This window comes from Salvia splendens, chromosome 22 (assembly GCF_004379255.2).
Source record: "Salvia splendens isolate huo1 chromosome 22, SspV2, whole genome shotgun sequence".
NCBI lineage: Eukaryota > Viridiplantae > Streptophyta > Magnoliopsida > Lamiales > Lamiaceae > Salvia > Salvia splendens.
Window position 1 is genome coordinate 1,977,958 of NC_056053.1, and position 17,842 is coordinate 1,995,799.

At 41.2% G+C, this 17,842-nt stretch overlaps 2 protein-coding genes across 5 annotated transcripts; both read left to right on the plus strand.

Moving 5' to 3' along the window:
- The first annotated feature begins 1,776 nt into the window (after nucleotides 1-1,776).
- Nucleotides 1,777-6,465, plus strand: LOC121785775 (asparagine synthetase [glutamine-hydrolyzing] 2). Its single transcript, XM_042184206.1, has 14 exons — nucleotides 1,777-2,005; nucleotides 2,525-2,663; nucleotides 2,787-2,882; nucleotides 3,028-3,169; nucleotides 3,393-3,488; nucleotides 3,936-4,036; nucleotides 4,319-4,477; nucleotides 4,798-4,878; nucleotides 5,003-5,224; nucleotides 5,340-5,474; nucleotides 5,607-5,687; nucleotides 5,775-5,861; nucleotides 5,948-6,055; nucleotides 6,125-6,465. Exons 1-14 carry the CDS (start codon nucleotides 1,926-1,928, stop codon nucleotides 6,290-6,292), a joined length of 1,695 nt encoding a protein of 564 aa, XP_042040140.1. The 5' UTR covers nucleotides 1,777-1,925; the 3' UTR covers nucleotides 6,293-6,465.
- A 1,269-nt stretch (nucleotides 6,466-7,734) lies between these two features.
- Nucleotides 7,735-17,725, plus strand: LOC121787001 (annexin D6-like). 4 transcript variants are annotated; one of them, XM_042185597.1, is made up of 5 exons: nucleotides 7,735-7,919; nucleotides 16,088-16,233; nucleotides 16,442-16,660; nucleotides 16,896-17,108; nucleotides 17,189-17,725. In XM_042185597.1, the coding sequence occupies exons 1-5, from the start codon at nucleotides 7,844-7,846 to the stop codon at nucleotides 17,480-17,482; spliced, it is 948 nt and encodes a 315-aa protein (XP_042041531.1). In that variant the 5' UTR covers nucleotides 7,735-7,843; the 3' UTR covers nucleotides 17,483-17,725. The 4 variants fall into 4 exon arrangements, with proteins under 4 accessions (XP_042041531.1, XP_042041533.1, XP_042041534.1 ...); XM_042185599.1 differs by lacking the exon at nucleotides 7,735-7,919 and adding an exon at nucleotides 15,570-16,020; XM_042185600.1 differs by lacking the exon at nucleotides 7,735-7,919 and adding an exon at nucleotides 15,570-16,002.
- Nucleotides 17,726-17,842: the final 117 nt, after the last annotated feature.

The window sequence follows — 17,842 nt, forward strand, 5'->3', positions numbered from 1 at the left end:
TTATTTTTCAAAATGTGATTTATTTTGTTTATATTACGAGGTTATATTACTTACTCAATACTTAATTCTTAGTTATAATTAAATAATAGTTTTAGATATTCAAATCAATGACCTAGATCATCTGAATCAACAAAACACATCAATAAGGGTATTAAGGTCAATTTACAACAAATTACGTGTAACTAACTTTTAAAAAATATCACATAACTTTAAAACGCATATAACTTTCTTGATTTAAAATATTTTTCCGCACAACATGTATCAAATTAAAGATAATTTCATAAGGATTCTAACGAGATCTCACCTGCATATGTTTCGAGGTCAAAATTTGAAATTTTTTTTGAAAATTTTCAATTTTTTCGTACAACAACAAATGTCAACGTAGTATGCAAAATATATCAATATAATACACATAGAATGTCATTCTTAAAACAATGTGTTGACATTCTCAAAGCATTGTTTTGATATTTTCAAAATACTATATTGACATTTTCATTCAAAACACTAATTTAGTAGTATTTTTTATCCTTTTCGATTTAATTAATAAAAATGAAAATTACACCTGGCAAATTTTAGACTACTAGATTTCTAAAATCCTATGGTCTTAAATTAGTTGTAGTTGGCAACTAGAGAGTGAGTAGCAATTGATCACTCCCCTACTTACCTAGATAACGACAGTTAACAATAATAATACACCGGGTAGTGATAAAATGCAAACTCTATATATTGTACAAACTTCAAACTATGATCTGGACTGTTAAAAAATGTCAACAGATAACCAAATAGTAGTAGCAGCAGAAAATGTCAACATAATGTCAACACAACATCAACCGTTGACACTGTTTGATATTTTCTGTTACTGTTATTTTATCATATGTTAATTTTGGAATTGAAAATGAATTTAAAATACCCAAATGGCAAATATGACATCATAAAATAATATGCCGTTCGATGCTAGTTAGCCTTTATTATGGTTTTACATTTGCTTAAGTGGAATCTCCTTACTTCAATTGGCAATACAAGCGTAACTGTAATTGAAATTAACCCAACGGATTTCAGTATAATAGTTGCAAATAATTTTGATAATGCTAATTTCCTTGCAAATTGGTTTTAATTTTTTGCCAAATTTTGATTTTAGGTATTAAACTTAAAGATATATTTGTAATTAAACTGCTAATTTATTCTGATTTTGCGACTGATCAAAATTTAGATACTGATATTGTTGACAACTTAATTATTCCTATCAAGCTTTAATCAAGATGATGTCATATTTTGGATATAATGAGATAGAAAATGAGAATGAGAAAAAAGAAACGGGATTTGGATCCCCTTTGTGCATTCAGCCAAAACAAGGAGATGCTATTACACACGTCACATTATGTGTGTAACAGACCAACAACATCATCTTTTGTTGGGGCTGAATGCAAAGTAGGAGATCCAAATTCTAAAAAACAAAATGAAAGTAAGTACAACAAACTAAATTATTTAACTTAGTAGAATAATATACCGTTGTTTAACGTCCGATAATATCACCAAATCCGAAATTTTGGTTAGTTACAAAATTAAAACAAATCACTAAATTAGTTAGTTCAAACTCCATATTTGGCAGTACCATATTTTTAAAAGGGGGAAAACAGGCCCCACAGAAATTGAATCTTCATAAATTAAACGTGATCAAACCCTAATTAAATCAAGGAATCTTTAGGAATCCGTTCGAGATGAACGGTCGAGATCATCCCATACTCTGCATAAAACGGACACTGGTCTCAGCTAGTCAGCCTCCATTTCTAACCGCTGCTGCCTCGCGCTCTCTCTGTTATCTCTCTATCTTCGAGCCTCCTTTTCAGAGAGGAGGCATCGGAAAGCAGATACACTACATATATATACAGAGGAAGAGAACCAGCTGACAGCAAACACGCGCAACTATGTGTGGAATTCTAGCTGTATTTGGCGTTGCTGACAACTCCCAGAAGAAACGCTCGAGGATTATTGAACTGTCGTCAAGGTATAATTTCTGTTTCATTTTTAGTTTTGTGTAGGTTATGTGGAGATGGACATGTCTCATTGCATTGTGAATGTTTTATTTTAGTGGTGAGTTTTTTTTATTTATTTAGTTTATTGGTTGATTTTGATTTGATTGTATCTTCGCTCAGCCGGAACCTAGTTGTTGTGCGAAATGTGGTATAATTCAGTGCTAATTGATAATTCTAGGTAACTCTGTTGATGCAAGATTGAAATTTGATTATAGGGAAATGGAAATGAAATTCTAGCTAGTCTCTGATGGCTTGTGAAAATTCTGCAAACTGAGCATGTGATTGCAAGTAGAATTCAGATTCACATGTATGCAATTGTTTCCATCACATATTTACAAAATTAGTTATGATAATGGATGACACTTCATCCCTTTTAACTCTGGTAATTTCGCTGCTAAAGAGCTGACTTCACCATGACCTGTTCAATGAAAGTAAATTCAATTCATTCGGTCACTCCTAAAGAGCCTTATGTTTGGATTTGCTTACTTTAGGTTGAGACACCGAGGCCCTGATTGGAGTGGGTTGCACCATCATAAGGATTGTTATCTTGCTCATCAACGTTTAGCTATTGTTGATCCTGCCTCCGGGGATCAACCTCTATACAATGAAGACAAAACAATTGTTGTGGCGGTAGGGGAAACACTGTATATAAACATGACATGCCTATTGATTACCAAACTCTGCAGTAGTTTCTCTTAGCTTCTTGTGGTAAAATTTGACTGTGTTCCCCCATATCTCTCCTTGTGATATTAGGTTAATGGAGAAATATACAACCATAAAGAACTAAGGGAGAAACTGAAGTCTCATGAATTCAGAACTGGAAGTGATTGTGAAGTTATAGCCCATTTAGTAAGTACCTAAACTTTGTACTGTCCTATATGTTCGCCACTATCTCATAGTAATATATATATATATGATGCAAATTCCCCCTGGAATTTCTTAAATCTAAAAGTTCCGCCGTTACACAGACTGACACTTGACACTGTTTATCCAGTATGAAGACTATGGAGAAGACTTTGTGAATATGTTAGATGGAATGTTTTCTTTTGTGCTTCTTGACACACGTGATAACAGTTTTATTGCTGCTCGGGATGCCATTGGTATCACACCACTCTATTATGGATGGGGTCTTGATGGTACATGCCTTTTTCCCTTGTATTTATAATTTGTGGCCATATTTCAATCTCTAATAGGTGGTGTACGATATGATGCTTATTATATATACTGGAGAGGCAAAAGCCTTCTTTTTGGTATTTCCCTCCTTTCATGTATCAATGGATCCTATCCCAGATTAGCCTAACCAATATAAATTATTATTATTATTTCTTTTTTCTGCATTAACTGCTGAGTGTTCTGCAGGATCTACTTGGTTTGCTTCGGAAATGAAAGCTATAAGTGATGATTGTGAGCGGTTCATGACTTTTCCTCCTGGACATGTATACTCAAGCAAAACCGGTAAGTATTTTGGAATTTGTAGTGTACGACTCCAATTAAGTTGTTGGTATCGATTTTCTGTAACCGTATTGTACTTGTTTTCAGTCTTGACTGTGCAACAGTCATTGTTGGTGAAACATATGAAGAGTTTAAGATCCATCCTGTTACTTTATTATTCCTCAAAATTATCTTTTAGTTTTGAGTACTGACCATTGCTGAAGGTACTATGAAATTGAATCCATCCATCCATCTTGTTTTTTGCGATATGTACTAGTAAAGAAATCATCCTATGTTTTGTCTGTATGGTACTTCCTCATAAGATGATACATAATGGATAGCTTGCTGCCAACTGGCAGATTTTGTGGGGGTGAGTTGGGATTTTTCTGCAGTTTTTATATGTTAAAATGTTGAGAGCTTGCAAGATCTAAGTGCTAGCAGATCAACTTAGACATTAAATGATTGTTGCAGGAGGGGTAAAAAGATGGTACAACCCACCTTGGTGGAACCCAGAGTCCCCCATACCTACAGGTCCTTATGATCCCCTTGTACTGCGAAAGGCCTTTGAAAAGGTTAGTTTGACCAGTATTTTATCCGCAGTAGATTAATGAGTTATCTTCTTCCAAATCTCAGCCCTTATTGACCAGTCTATTTCTCTTTTTACCCCCCCCCCCCCTATTGTGTTCCAGCTTCTCCATCCCTGTCTATTTGTTGACATCCTGTTTCTCTATTTCTGCATTAACCGAGCCAATGATTTGTAACACTGAACCTTGAGAACATTCTAGAACCTTTGGGAGTTCATTGTTTGTTTGTTTTTCTAAAATTAAAAAGTACTAATAGTGTTGCTATTGCAGGCTGTTGTCAAGAGACTTATGACGGATGTGCCATTTGGTGTTCTTCTATCCGGTGGACTTGACTCATCTCTTGTTGCTTCGGTTGCTTCCCGCTATTTGGCGGATTCGGCTGCCGCACAATGGGGGTCACAATTGCATACATTTTGCGTGGGGTTAAAGGTGATAACAATCTCTTATGATCTCTCACTTTGCTTGCTTATGTTACTGTATGAACCATAGTTGTTATTTCAAATCCTCAAATATTAGATTTTCTTTAATTTGCATTCGACACTTGCTTTCTCAATATCTTGTGGCATGGAAAATAATGATGGGAATCTATGATATTATGTACTAGTTAGTGTATACACATGGCTCCTTGCTACTCTGAGGTCAAGCATTGATTGTGCTTTTTCGTCTTTAAGGATTCAATTATTTCTGTTTCATTCAAGTCAATCCTTATTTCTTTCTGCTGTTGACACAAGCATCAATATCCTTGACAGGGTTCTCCTGATTTGGGAGCTGCCAGAGAAGTGGCAGATTACCTTGGTACTCGTCACCATGAGTTCCATTTCACAGTGCAGGTAATATTTTTCGCTACATATGGATTTATTTTCAGAATATCGTTCTAATTTCAGGATAGACGATTCTTATATTCCATTTTTATTATTTATTCACTTAAAATTTTAATTTTTATTGCCAAATTAGGAAGGAATAGATGCATTAGAGGAGGTCATATATCATATTGAGACCTATGATGTAACTACAATCAGGGCCAGTACGCCAATGTTTCTTATGTCTCGGAAAATCAAATCACTGGGAGTAAAGATGGTACTTTCCGGTGAAGGATCTGATGAAATATTTGGAGGTTATCTATATTTTCACAAGGCACCCAACAAGGAGGAGCTTCACCATGAAACATGTAGAAAGGTATAGACATGCGATGCATTTTATGCTTATGTTCATAAATTGTTTTGGGAGTTTCGGGATATCCTCATTCTTCACACTTACAGAAAAAGCAATGATGTTCTGCTTTAATATGCAGATCAAAGCTCTTCATCTTTATGACTGTTTGAGAGCTAACAAATCAACTTCCGCATGGGGTGTTGAAGCTCGCGTTCCCTTCTTAGACAAGGAATTCATCAATGTTGCAATGGGTATCGATCCAGAATGGAAAATGGTGAGATGGGATCCGGTGATCCCTTTGCTTAATTTAGTTACAAGTTTGTGGCATTGATCTGCCTAAGCCTTTTCCGTTTCATGCTTGATTCTCTGCATTGAATCTGAAGAGTTTAGCTCTCCTTTTTTGCAGATAAAACCTGATCTTGGAAGAATTGAGAAGTGGGTTCTACGCAATGCATTTGATGATGAGCAGAGTCCATATTTGCCAAAGGTCTGCATCTATTCTTTAATAACACAGTGAAAACATTCCTGACACACGGTGATAGATTAGAAGCTCACTCCTTTTGTGGGTTTTCAGCACATTTTGTACAGACAGAAAGAACAGTTCAGCGATGGCGTTGGATACAGCTGGATTGATGGTCTGAAAGACCATGCTGACCAACAGGTACAAAACTGCCTCTCCAGTTGTGATAATTAGCGTTTCTGCTGCAGTTTCGATGTTAAACGTATCTGGACAACTCTGTGGAACAGGTTACAGACTCGATGCTAGACAAAGCTAGTTTCGTCTACCCTGAGAATACTCCGACAACAAAAGAGGCATACCTCTACAGGACTATCTTCGAGCGCTTCTTCCCTAAGGTCAGTCACTTATTTTCTGTGTCTGTCATTGTTTTCTTTGCGTGCGAAACTGACTCATCTGTTGAACAGAACTCTGCAAGATCTACTGTGCCAGGTGGTCCTAGCGTGGCGTGCAGCACTGCAAAGGCTGTGGAGTGGGATGCAGCATGGTCCAAGAATCTGGACCCCTCCGGTCGAGCAGCCCTCGGTGTCCATGTCTCTGCATACGTCGAAGACGGGAAGACAGCTGCTCAGTAAAAACACCATTCACTACTGCCTGTTTATGCTCCATCTGTTTGTGGACTTTATCTTGTCTATTGTTATCACTATTAAGTAATGCATGCTTACAACTATCTAAATAAGTTTTCTTTGACAGTTCTATCCATGTCTGTTTATGACAAAATTAATAAATTGGCAGTGTTCATTTTGTAGTTCTATTTATCTTATGTCTATATGAGTTTTTCATAATTAGCAGCTCTTCAATTGAATTAAAAAATTATGAATATATTTATGTAATATGTGAATAATAACATAAACAATAACTATTGATAAAAAACAACTATTTTAATGCGACAAGATATTACTAGTACAAAACATGTATGTCATGACATTATGTTTATTTTCTCATCATTTTCCTTATCCTTATCAATGAAGTCCAGCTTCGTTGATAAAACGTTTATCCTCTGATCAATAAGTTGGGGAACCATTATCGATCTTATTTTTTAAAAGAAAATAACAGGATTACAAAGATTTTAAATTATTGTTGGATTTGGCTTTAATTTAATTGTTCATCCTATTGTATCCATCATATGCATTGGAATAATGAAGAAAAATACGTTGGGTGAATGATGAAGAAGAGGATGTTGGTGGAGCTGATGATCATGCTGAATGCTCATCCTGCTACTACCTTTCACGTTCGAATTTCTTATTTTATTTTTTATTGTTTATTTAGATTTTAGAAGATGATCATATTTTTCCATGTGAAATTATATATTTTAATGTTATTGACTTTTTTTTGGGCCAACTTATACTTTTTCATCAAATGAATAAAAAATAAATAAAACATAATCTAACAGTTCTATATTTTAATATAACACTTTGATTCTGCACCCTGGAAATAATAATATATGGACAATATTCTTTTCACATGTTGACCTGTGCAAATATAGAGTAAAGAAGTTTTCAAAGCTCGATTTATTACAAACTGAAACAAAGGAAATTAATTGTAAGTGAAAGTCTATCGTTGCTATATTAGTAGTAGAAAATTGGACTCAGATTTTTGGTTACGCTTATGCACAATCCTATCTTGTACCTATATTTCTTTGAGGAAGGGAAAAATAAACAATCAATTAATTAAAATCAGACATAAATCCACTGAAATACCGTCTACATTTTTTTTCTTAAGTGGTAGTAGGAAATAAAGATAGACGGAGTTACTTATTTTCTGCAGAAATAAATGTCATTAATTCCATTATTAAGATCTTGGACTAAAACGTATTAACCATTACGTTCTCCTATTATATTAATGAATTTATGTAAATTGGTGTAATTAATTACGTGGAAATTAAAATACGAGATTAAAACACAAAATAGATTTATTCGATTAAACAAATAGTAGAAGAGAAAATGAGAATCACGTTTGCATCTGTGAGAAAATGAGAATTCGATGATACCTTTGCAGCTTTGCTATCTTTTTCCCATAATAACGCCAACACACATGCTTTCAGTTTCAACTCTATAAATACCGCCATTTCCATTCACCTAACGCAATAATCGTAGAGAGAGAATCACAGAGAGAGAGAGAGAGCAATGGCAACACTCAAAGTACCCGTAATTGTTCCCGCTCCGGAAGAGGACGCTGCGCTGCTCAGGAAAGCTTTTGTTGGTAATGCCAAATCTCTCTCCATCTGCTCATGCTTTTGTCATTGATTGATTAGATCTGTGCGAAATAGTCCACATTCTTCTATTTCTGGAATTTTGTTTCAAATTATGTCTCAGCAGAATGATGATAATGTTACTGATGAGTCCGCGAATTTCTGATGTCAGTGAATGCAGGAAAATACAGATCACGACACAAAGAATTTACGTGGTTCGATTTACTGAAGTAAATCTACGTCCACGGGAAGAAAAGAGGGCAGAGTTGTATTGCTTGATCTGTTTTCTACAGCTTACAAATACAAACTTGCTATATGGTGTTTTATCTCTAGAGAGCTTAACCCTTTTCTATCAGATCTAAGTTCTATTTATAAACTGAACTAAGATCGTGGCTTGCATCACCACCCTAAGTCGTGGGTGTCGTGTAGGTCATGGCCTAAGATCGTGGCCTGAGTTGACGCCACGTGGTAGTGGGTGTGTTGGAAGTTGTGGAAATCCTGCATGGGTCCACTAACTCCTTGTTCGGTCGAATACTGAGACCGAACTGCTTTAGTTGCCGATCTGAGAGTAGAGCTTGATGCCGACCTGAGAGCAGAGCTTGATTGGTTGGCTTTTACCGAGCTGTAGGCTGAGGCCGAACTCTTTGGTAATGCCGAACTCCTCCGAACTCTTTGGTAATGCCGAACTCATACTCTTCCTTGGGCTTCGGGCTGATGGGCCGTCATTGCTGTTGGGCTTGTTTAGTACGCACCCCATCACTACCCCCCCCGAAGGGCGAAGTGATTCACTTCGGCGAAGTGAGTCACTTCGGCATTCTGGATAAAGGCAAGGGGGAGGCTGATGTCAGGGGACGTGCGGTGCACGTGACTGCATTAAATGCGACAGTAAAATCCGGCCGTTGAATCCTAAAAAGGTGGGATTCGAAACGGTGCGACGATTTTGAAATCTTCGCCGAACCTGATAAATACCTCCTTTCTTCATCATTGAAGCACTTTTGCGACTGCTTCTTCTGCACTCTATCTCCTTTGCGTAAAAATTTCCTTCCGCTTTCAAGAATTTCTTCAGAATTTGCAAAGAGTAAGAACCATGTCTTCTTCTTCTTCTTCCGAGTTAGGTAGCGGTAGGAAAGGCGGTAAGGGGTCTTCTGGCCGGAAAGAGTCCGGGGAGAAGACCGTAGAGTATTTCCATAGTATTTTGAGTAAGGATACTGTGATATCCCTACCCGAACAATACTTTTTTCCTGGGGGGAAGGCGGTGGTACCTGACGGTGATCATAGGGCTGACTCCCCGCCGGAGGGTTACGCCACCGTGTACGAGGCCTGCTTAGAATGCGGGCTTCGTTTCCCTCTTCCCCCTGCCTTTGTAGAGCTGCTAGATTTTTTTCAACTCCCTTTAGGTCAGGTGACTCCGAACTCTTGGAGGCACTTATCGGCTTTTGCTGCCGAACTGCGTAGTCTAGATAAGGATCTGTCTCTGAGGGCAATCCTTAATTTTTTCCAGTTTAAGAGGAAGGGATCTTGGTTTTACTTGGTCCCTTTACAGCCTTTTAGGGCCTTTTGTAAAACCAAATGGCCGAAATGGCAAAATCGCTTCTTTTTTTATAATAGGACCGCGGCTCCTAGTTTTCCCTGGAGAGGGCCGAAGTCCGTTATCCGTCATCCTCGGCCTGAACCGTTGGACGAGCTCGATGGCGAGCTCAACAAGATTCCCATAGTTAGGAAACAATACACGGAGTCTGAGCTCGTCAAGGGCGACGTCGTGTTCGACATCTCGTCTTCGGACGAAGAGGCCGAGGGTGAGGATTTCTCTTTATCTTTATGCTCTACTGCTTTAACGAAGAAAACTAACCTTGTTTTCTTGCTTTTTGGCAGTGTTCATGCTGAATAAGGTTAGCCGCAAATCCTCCGAGCTTAAGGAGCCGGAGAAAGAGAAGGCTACCAGCTCGGCGCCTGATGCCGAGAAGAATCCGAAGAGGCAAAAGACCTCTTCGGGTCCAAAGAAGCCGGAGTCGACTTCGGCAAGTAGGAAGGGGAAGACCCAGAAGCCCCCGAGAGCGCCAGAGAAAGACGTGGTCTTGGCGCCTCCTTCGGAGCATATCTGTGAGCCATTTTTATGGCCCACGGACTTTGCCGAGGTGAATTGTCTTCTTGATTCTTTGGCTTGGCTTCTGTCCTGTATTTTTGGTGCCCTCTGTTGACTTTTTTCCTTATCCATTTTCAGAGGAACGATATGCTCTCCAAGCTCGTCGCCGTCGAACTCTCCAAAGCGTCCAACGACTATGCTGAGATGCAGAGGAAATTGGCGGCTGCTTGTCACCGGGCCGAGCAGGCTGAGGCAAACTTTGAGAAAGCCAGAGCTGCTAGGATTTCGGCCCAGGATGAAGCTCAGTTTGCCAAAAACCAGCTCGTCATCCAGCGAGAGCAGACGAAACGGAGGGATGCTGCCGCCGTGGTTGCCCAAGGAGAGGGTCTCCGTGCTTTCGTGGAGAAACTCTTTCTGAGCCACCAATTCTCGGCCTTTGTCGGTGATCTGGTAAGGCTAATTACCGATAAGGGCGAGCAGGGGGCCGACGTCGTGCTGCCTCTGTACAGCCGAGAGATAGCAGCTCGGCTTCAGAATCTGCCGCTCCTTGAGGAGCTCGCTTCATCCTCGGTCCTGCTTTCTGCAGACCGAGTCCGGAGTTGTCGAGCTGATCGGGACGAGAACCTGGAGGCTATCTTTGCCTCCGTGGGACCCGTTTCACCCGCTTCGACTTACAACGGAGAGGGTGAGGCCGAGCCGCTGGAGCAGGAGGTCGGCGATAAGCAGGCCGATCAGGAGGCGCAGCAGATCGGCTACGGTGGCGCCGAGCAGGCTGGGGAGAGCAAGGAGGCAGAGGCTGAAGCTGAAGCAGATAAGGAGAAGGATGCTGAACCTCACCGAGAAGGCGGAGACGAAGCTAGCGAAGTATGATTTCGCCCCCCTTCTCTTAGTTTAGTTTCTTCCTTTATGTAAAATGGCCTTGAAGTCCTCCTTGTATAGAAAGAATTTTTTCTTATGAATGAAAAAAATTCTTCTTTCTGCTCTTGTGTCTTCGTATAGCCTTTCGTACTCTCTTACTCCTGTTGTGGTTTACTACCTGCTCGGTAAGCTGAAATGCCGAACTGACATAGCTGCTTTGTATTCTTAACTCTCAAGGAGCTGGAGGTACTTCACTGGAAGCGGCTGTACTCTTCGGCTTTAGACGAAGCTGAGAAAAGAGCTATAGCTGACCAGATGAAGCTGGAGGCCGATAATAGGGACTTAGAGTCCGAAGGAACAATGAAGCTGAGAGGCCGATAATAGGGACTTAGAGTCCGATAATAGGGACTTAGAGTCCGAAAAGAAGGATCTGGAGGCCGAGCTGAATACCGCCGTGGCTGAGAGGACTGCGTATGAGGATTTCATCATCAGGCGTGGGGGAATGACCATCTCAGAAGTTCAGGAACGAGTTGACGAACTGTGGGAGGAATATCATGTACTCCGGAGGAACAATGCGCTGGAGAGCTCGGCTTGCCAACAAGTTGTAAAATCATTGCGGCGCTGGGCTTCTCGGTACGACATCGTTCTTTCCCGGCGTCCTCCAATCGAGAGATTCCTTAGGCATTTCCCGCCAACAGATGTTCATACTCCAGCTCAAACCCTTGATTCACTTGCTCAAAACCGTACTCCAAGTCAGCAACGAACTCTGGAACAGCCGGAAACGTCAAGACGAGAACAGGCTGAAGTTCGTAGAGGAGCTGTGATTATGAGTGAGCAAGATCAACAAATGCTTCGTGAAGAGACTCTTCGCCGCCGAGGTGCTAGGGCTTCCCGGGCTCAGAGAAGAGGTGGCAGGTCGATTAGAGCATCTCGTCGACCTGCTTATTCTGCAGCTGCCTGGAACGCCCGAACTCAGCTTCACGAGGATTTTGTGAATAGATGGCTCAACTTTAGCAACCCTGGACAGTAGAATAGTCCTTTGTAATAGCGTAACGCCATCTTGTAGGGTAGCGGAGTTGTGTGCCGAACAAGATTTGAAAATGAAATTTTGTTTCCGCTTCTAACACTGTGTATTTACAGCTTAGCGAAAAAATTTCATCGTACTTGTCCTCGGTCTTATGAAGTAAACTTCTTTGACCGGACTTGTCTTTGGTCTGATGAAATAAACATCTTTGACCGGACTCGTCTTTGGTCTGATGAAATAAACATCTTTGACCGGACTCGTCTTTGGTCTGATGAAATAAACATCTTTGACCGGACTCGTCTTTGGTCTGACGAAATAAACATCTTTGACCGGACTCGTCTTTGGTCTGATGAAATAAACATCTTTGACCGGACTCGTCTTTGGTCTGATGAAATAAACATCTTTGACCGGACTCGTCTTTGGTCTGATGAAATAAACATCTTTGACCGGACTCGTCTTTGGTCTGATGAAATAAACATCTTTGACCGGACTCGTCTTTGGTCTGATGAAATAAACATCTTTGACCGGACTCGTCTTTGGTCTGACGAAATAAACATCTTTGACCGGACTCGTCTTTGGTCTGATGAAATAAACATCTTTGACCGGACTCGTCTTTGGTCTGATGAAATAAACATCTTTGACCGGACTCGTCTTTGGTCTGATGAAATAAACATCTTTGACCGGACTCGTCTTTGGTCTGATGAAATAAACATCTTTGACCGGACTCGTCTTTGGTCTGATGAAATAAACATCTTTGACCGGACTCGTCTTTGGTCTGATGAAATAAACATCTTTGACCGGACTCGTCTTGTGTCCTAATTTGGCGAGTTTTATCGCTCGGATCGGACTTTCCGTTGTCCTAATTTGGGGATCGGACTTTCCCTTGTCCTAATTCGGCGAGTTTTATCGCGTGGATCGGACTTTCCCTTGTCCTAATTCAGGCAAGTTTTATCGCGAGAATCGGACTTTCGTTGCAGTTCGTTTCAGACGAAGTGCTTGATTTTTAAGCCGAATTGTGGTCTTGTATCCTCTTTAGAAGCTTGGACTTCACAATCGTTGGCTTATTGCAGTTCGTTTCAGACGAACTGCTTGTTTAAGCTGAATTGTGGTCTTGTATCCTCTTTAGAAGCTTTGACTCACAATCGTTGGCTTGTTGCAGCTCGTTTCAGACGAACTGCTTGTTTAAGCTGAATTGTGGTCTTGTATCTTCTGTAGAAGCTTTGACTCACAATCGTTGGCTTGTTGCAGCTCGTTTCAGACGAACTGCTTGTTTAAGCTGAATTGTGGTCTTGTATCTTCTGTAGAAGCTTTGACTCACAATCGTTAGCTTATATATGTTCTAAAAAGGGGATCAGCCTTTGAAGAACAAGATACCTCAGTAACATTTGTAAGAGACGACACGCACATAGACAGACACAACGCACATAGACAAAACGCACATAGACAAATAAAAAAGACAAGCACAAAGACTGACTGACCGGACTGTCTCTTACAAATGGAACTTTTTGAGGGTTGGGAATGTGCCATGTTCGGGGTACCTGTTCTCCTGACATGTGAGTTAATTTGCAAGACCCTTTGCCGAGGACTTCTGACACCCGATACGGACCTTCCCATGTGGGTTCGAGCTTGCCCAGCTTTTCTGCTCGGCTTACTTCGTTGTTTCTCAAGACGAGATCTCCCACTTGAAATTGCAGCTTCTTCACCCTTTGGTTATAATACCGGGCTACTTGCTCCTTGTACTTGGCTGCTTTTATGCAGGCCAATTCTCTTCTTTCTTCGGCAAGATCTAGTTCGGCTCTCAGTCCGTCACCATTCATTTCTGAGGAGAAAGTGAGTTTGGGGACTGGGTATGCCGATCTCAACCGGAATCACGGCTTCAGTGCCGCACACCATCGAGTTCGGCTCCGGTGTGACTTCGGTCATTTCGCCTGCCTCTGACTCCGGCTGCTGTGATTGCTATGCTTGATGGTGCCGATCTTATTGCTCGGCACTTTTAAGCGCAATCTGCGAACACACTTGCTCTTTTTCGATCACCTCGGATGACCGCTATCCCTCCTTTAGTGGAGAAGGTGTTCGGCGAGGATGCCTCTGATCGCTATGACCGGGCTTCTTTTTGTCTTCTCTAGATGAGCTGTCCAAAGATCGTTTTCGACGGTCTGCCTCATCGGCACGAGAAAACTGGTCCGCAATGTCCCACATCTTTTGAGCTGTTTGCGGACTGCATTCCACGAGCTTTCTGTAGAGAGCTCCGGGCAGGATTCCATTTTGGAATGCCGAAATGACAAGTAGATCATTGAGATAATCTACTTGTAGGCATTCCTTGTGGAACCTCGTCATGAAGTCGCTGATCTTTTCGTCACGACCTTGACGTATAGAAAGCAGCTGAGCCGAAGTGCTTCGGGCTTCTGCTTTCTGAAAGAACCTCCTGTGGAAAGCATCCATTAGATCTCGGTAGGATCTAATGCTGCCTTGAGGAAGGCTGTCGAACCACCTTCTGGCGTTCCCGATGAGCAGCTCGGGGAACAGTTTGCACATATGGACCTCATTGAGACCCTGGTTCGCCATATTATATTGATAGCGTCCCAAGAAGTCATGAGGATCCACTAGCCCGTCATAAGTCATTGACGGTGTCCGGTAGTTCCGCGGCAAAGGAGTTCGGGTGATATCGTCCGAGAACGGAGTCTTTAATGCTCCGTACATGGCGAACCCGATATTTCTTCGGTACGGAGGAGATGGAGTTCTCCTGTGGTTCCGGTACCGAGGAGGAACAGGAACACGTCGGGGTTGAGGATTCTTTCTCTTGGAAGACACGTCACTACTGCGGTAGTGACTTTCATGTCTGGATGAGGAGGGAGAATCCGCCGTTGTCTTCTCCGGTTGTTGGCTCTTCTGCAGGAAGGTTAAGAACTCCTCCTGCTTCTCGGCCAAGAACAGCTTGACAGCTTCATTTAAATTGGGCTGCTGGGAAGACTCGGTGCGATGACTCCTGGAGTGACTTGTTCCTTCTTCGTGAGAACCGGGGGTAGATTTTTCACGAGGCTGCTTTCCAGGCCTATGGGCTGCTGGATTAGCTTCCTCATGGTTATCACGGACGGAGGCACGGGTGTTATGTGATCTGGTATGCATTTTTTTGGTAGAAGAGGATCAAAAACTCGCTTTATCACAAATTTGGTTCTCTGTTTCCCACAGACGGCGCCAGTGATGAGTCCGCGAATTTCTGATGTTAGTGAATGCAGGAAAATACAGATCACGACACAAAGAATTTACGTGGTTCGATTTACTGAAGTAAATCTACGTCCACGGGAAGAAAAGAGGGCAGAGTTGTATTGCTTGATCTGTTTTCTACAGCTTACAAATACAAACTTGCTATATGGTGTTTTATCTCTAGAGAGCTTAACCCTTTTCTATCAGATCTAAGTTCTATTTATAAACTGAACTAAGATCGTGGCTTGCATCACCACCCTAAGTCGTGGGTGTCGTGTAGGTCATGGCCTAAGATCGTGGCCTGAGTTGACGCCACGTGGTAGTGGGTGTGTTGGAAGTTGTGGAAATCCTGCATGGGTCCACTAACTCCTTGTTCGGTCGAATACTGAGACCGAACTGCTTTAGTTGCCGATCTGAGAGTAGAGCTTGATGCCGACCTGAGAGCAGAGCTTGATTGGTTGGCTTTTACCGAGCTGTAGGCTGAGGCCGAACTCTTTGGTAATGCCGAACTCCTCCGAACTCTTTGGTAATGCCGAACTCATACTCTTCCTTGGGCTTCGGGCTGATGGGCCGTCATTGCTGTTGGGCTTGTTTAGTACGCACCCCATCAGTTACAAATCTGTTGTGGTTTCTGATCACTGTATATTAATTGTTGAAATGTTCAGCATTTGTACGAATGGACTTATATTTGCTCAGAATCATCTAAGATCGTGATCGTAAATGCAGAAAACTTTTCGATCAGCATTTATGAAATTCACTTTGAATCTGAATCGTCGACCAGGTGTTTGTTTGATCTTAATTCTCTTTGAATAGTTGATCATCAAATTTTCTCAGAATTCCTGTATTTTAGAATGTGATTGCTCCAGAACAATGAGCATTATCTAGAAAAGCTCATGCTAATACTCTGAAGAATGAATGAATGCTGGTACTTTGTTTAATTTAGGTGACGTCTGCGTTGATTTGTGTCAGTTTTAAACTGAATTAGGGCTAAATTGAGAGGATTTGTGCAGGACTGGGGACGGATGAGGAGGCGATAGTCAAAATTCTAGCGCACAGGAATGCAACACAGCGAAGGTTGATTCGTGAAGCATATACTGCAGCTTATGGAGAAGACCTTCTTAAAGACATGGAGAAGGAAATTTCTGGCGATTTTCTGGTTAGTTACTGCCTTTGTATGTGTTTCTCTTGATTTTAAGTTGTACAGTTGGTTTCATATGATCAAGGCATTTGATTTGGCTGCAAATGCTAGTTATATAGGAGGCATTAATATTGATGTTTTGGATGATTTTTCTGTTCTATCTTCCATTTATGGATGATCTGAGTTTAGTTTGCTTATATCGTGGAACTAATGTCTGCATACACAGCGTGCACTAGCTGTGTGGACACTCGACCCAGCTGAACGAGATGCACGACTAGCTAACGAGGCTACAAAGATGCTTACTGCTAACAATTATGTGCTCTTGGAAATCGGTTGCACCAGGTCTTCATATCATCATTTTAAAGTCAGGGAGACATATCATCTCCTTCACAAGAAATCTCTCGAAGAAGATGTTGCACATCACACCAGTGGAGATTACCGGAAAGTAAGTAACAAATTCCTATGTCGTAATAATACATAAATTCCTAATCTTGGTGAATTGATCATGTCCTAAGCTGTGTTTGTCCTTCAATAATGGAATTTGGTTTTGTGGTTACTGATTTTCGACCGCATATATTCCCTTTTACCAATTTAAAAAATCGAAAAGACAAGAGGAAAGGGTTGAAAAGGACTAATCTAATTGTGAGAAATGTGATTGTGTTTCCATGAATGCCAAACAGCTTCTGGTTCCTCTTGTGAGTGCCTTTCGATATGAGGGAGGTGAGACGAACTTGACATTGGCAAAATCGGAGGCTAAGATACTGCATGAGAAGATAACTGGAAAGGCCTACGGTGATGATGAGATAATACGGATTCTGACAACAAGGAGCAAACCACAGCTTAATGCAACACTTAACCAGTACAATGATGCATTTGGAAATCCTATCAATAAGGTAATATCTAATCACTGGTCTCGTTGCTCTCCTTCAGTGAGACTCGTTACTCAGAAACCGCGCCGCGCCTTATTTTGCAGGATTTGAAATCAGATCCTAACGATGAGTACTTGAGGTTCCTCAGAGCAACGATTAAATGCTTGACCTCTCCCGAGAAGTACTTTGAGAAAGTGCTTCGCGTTGCAATCAAGGGGGCTGGCACGGACGAGAATGCTCTGACTCGGGTTGTGGTTACTCAAGCTGAGGTTAACCTGCACCGGATCAAAGAAGAGTACCTCAAACGCAACAGTATTCCTCTGGAGCAGGCGATAGCTGGAGACACCTCCGGTGAATACAAGAAAGTCTTGGACGCATTGCTCGGAAAGGAAGATTGAAGCGTGTAAGAATGAAATCAAAGTGCTTTTGTGTGTGATGGTGAGTTTGTTCCGTCTCTTGAGAGATTTGTTTGAAGACATGATTGGGGTTCTGTTTAATGTTTCTTTCACTGAATTTAATGGTTTTTGGTTGCTTTACCCTATCACGTTGTTGAATGGATTCAATCAAAGTTCACTCTTGTATATATTTGTATAACAAGAAAATGGTTGAATCATATTTAAAAACTATGCCAAAGTATCAAATCCATGTCTCTAAATAGGAAACAAGTCATAATCTATGCAGTAATTGCATTCATACTCTTTTCTTCTCTTCACCTCTGCAACTTCTTCAAGCTTGGCGACGATCTGTATAGCCGGGGG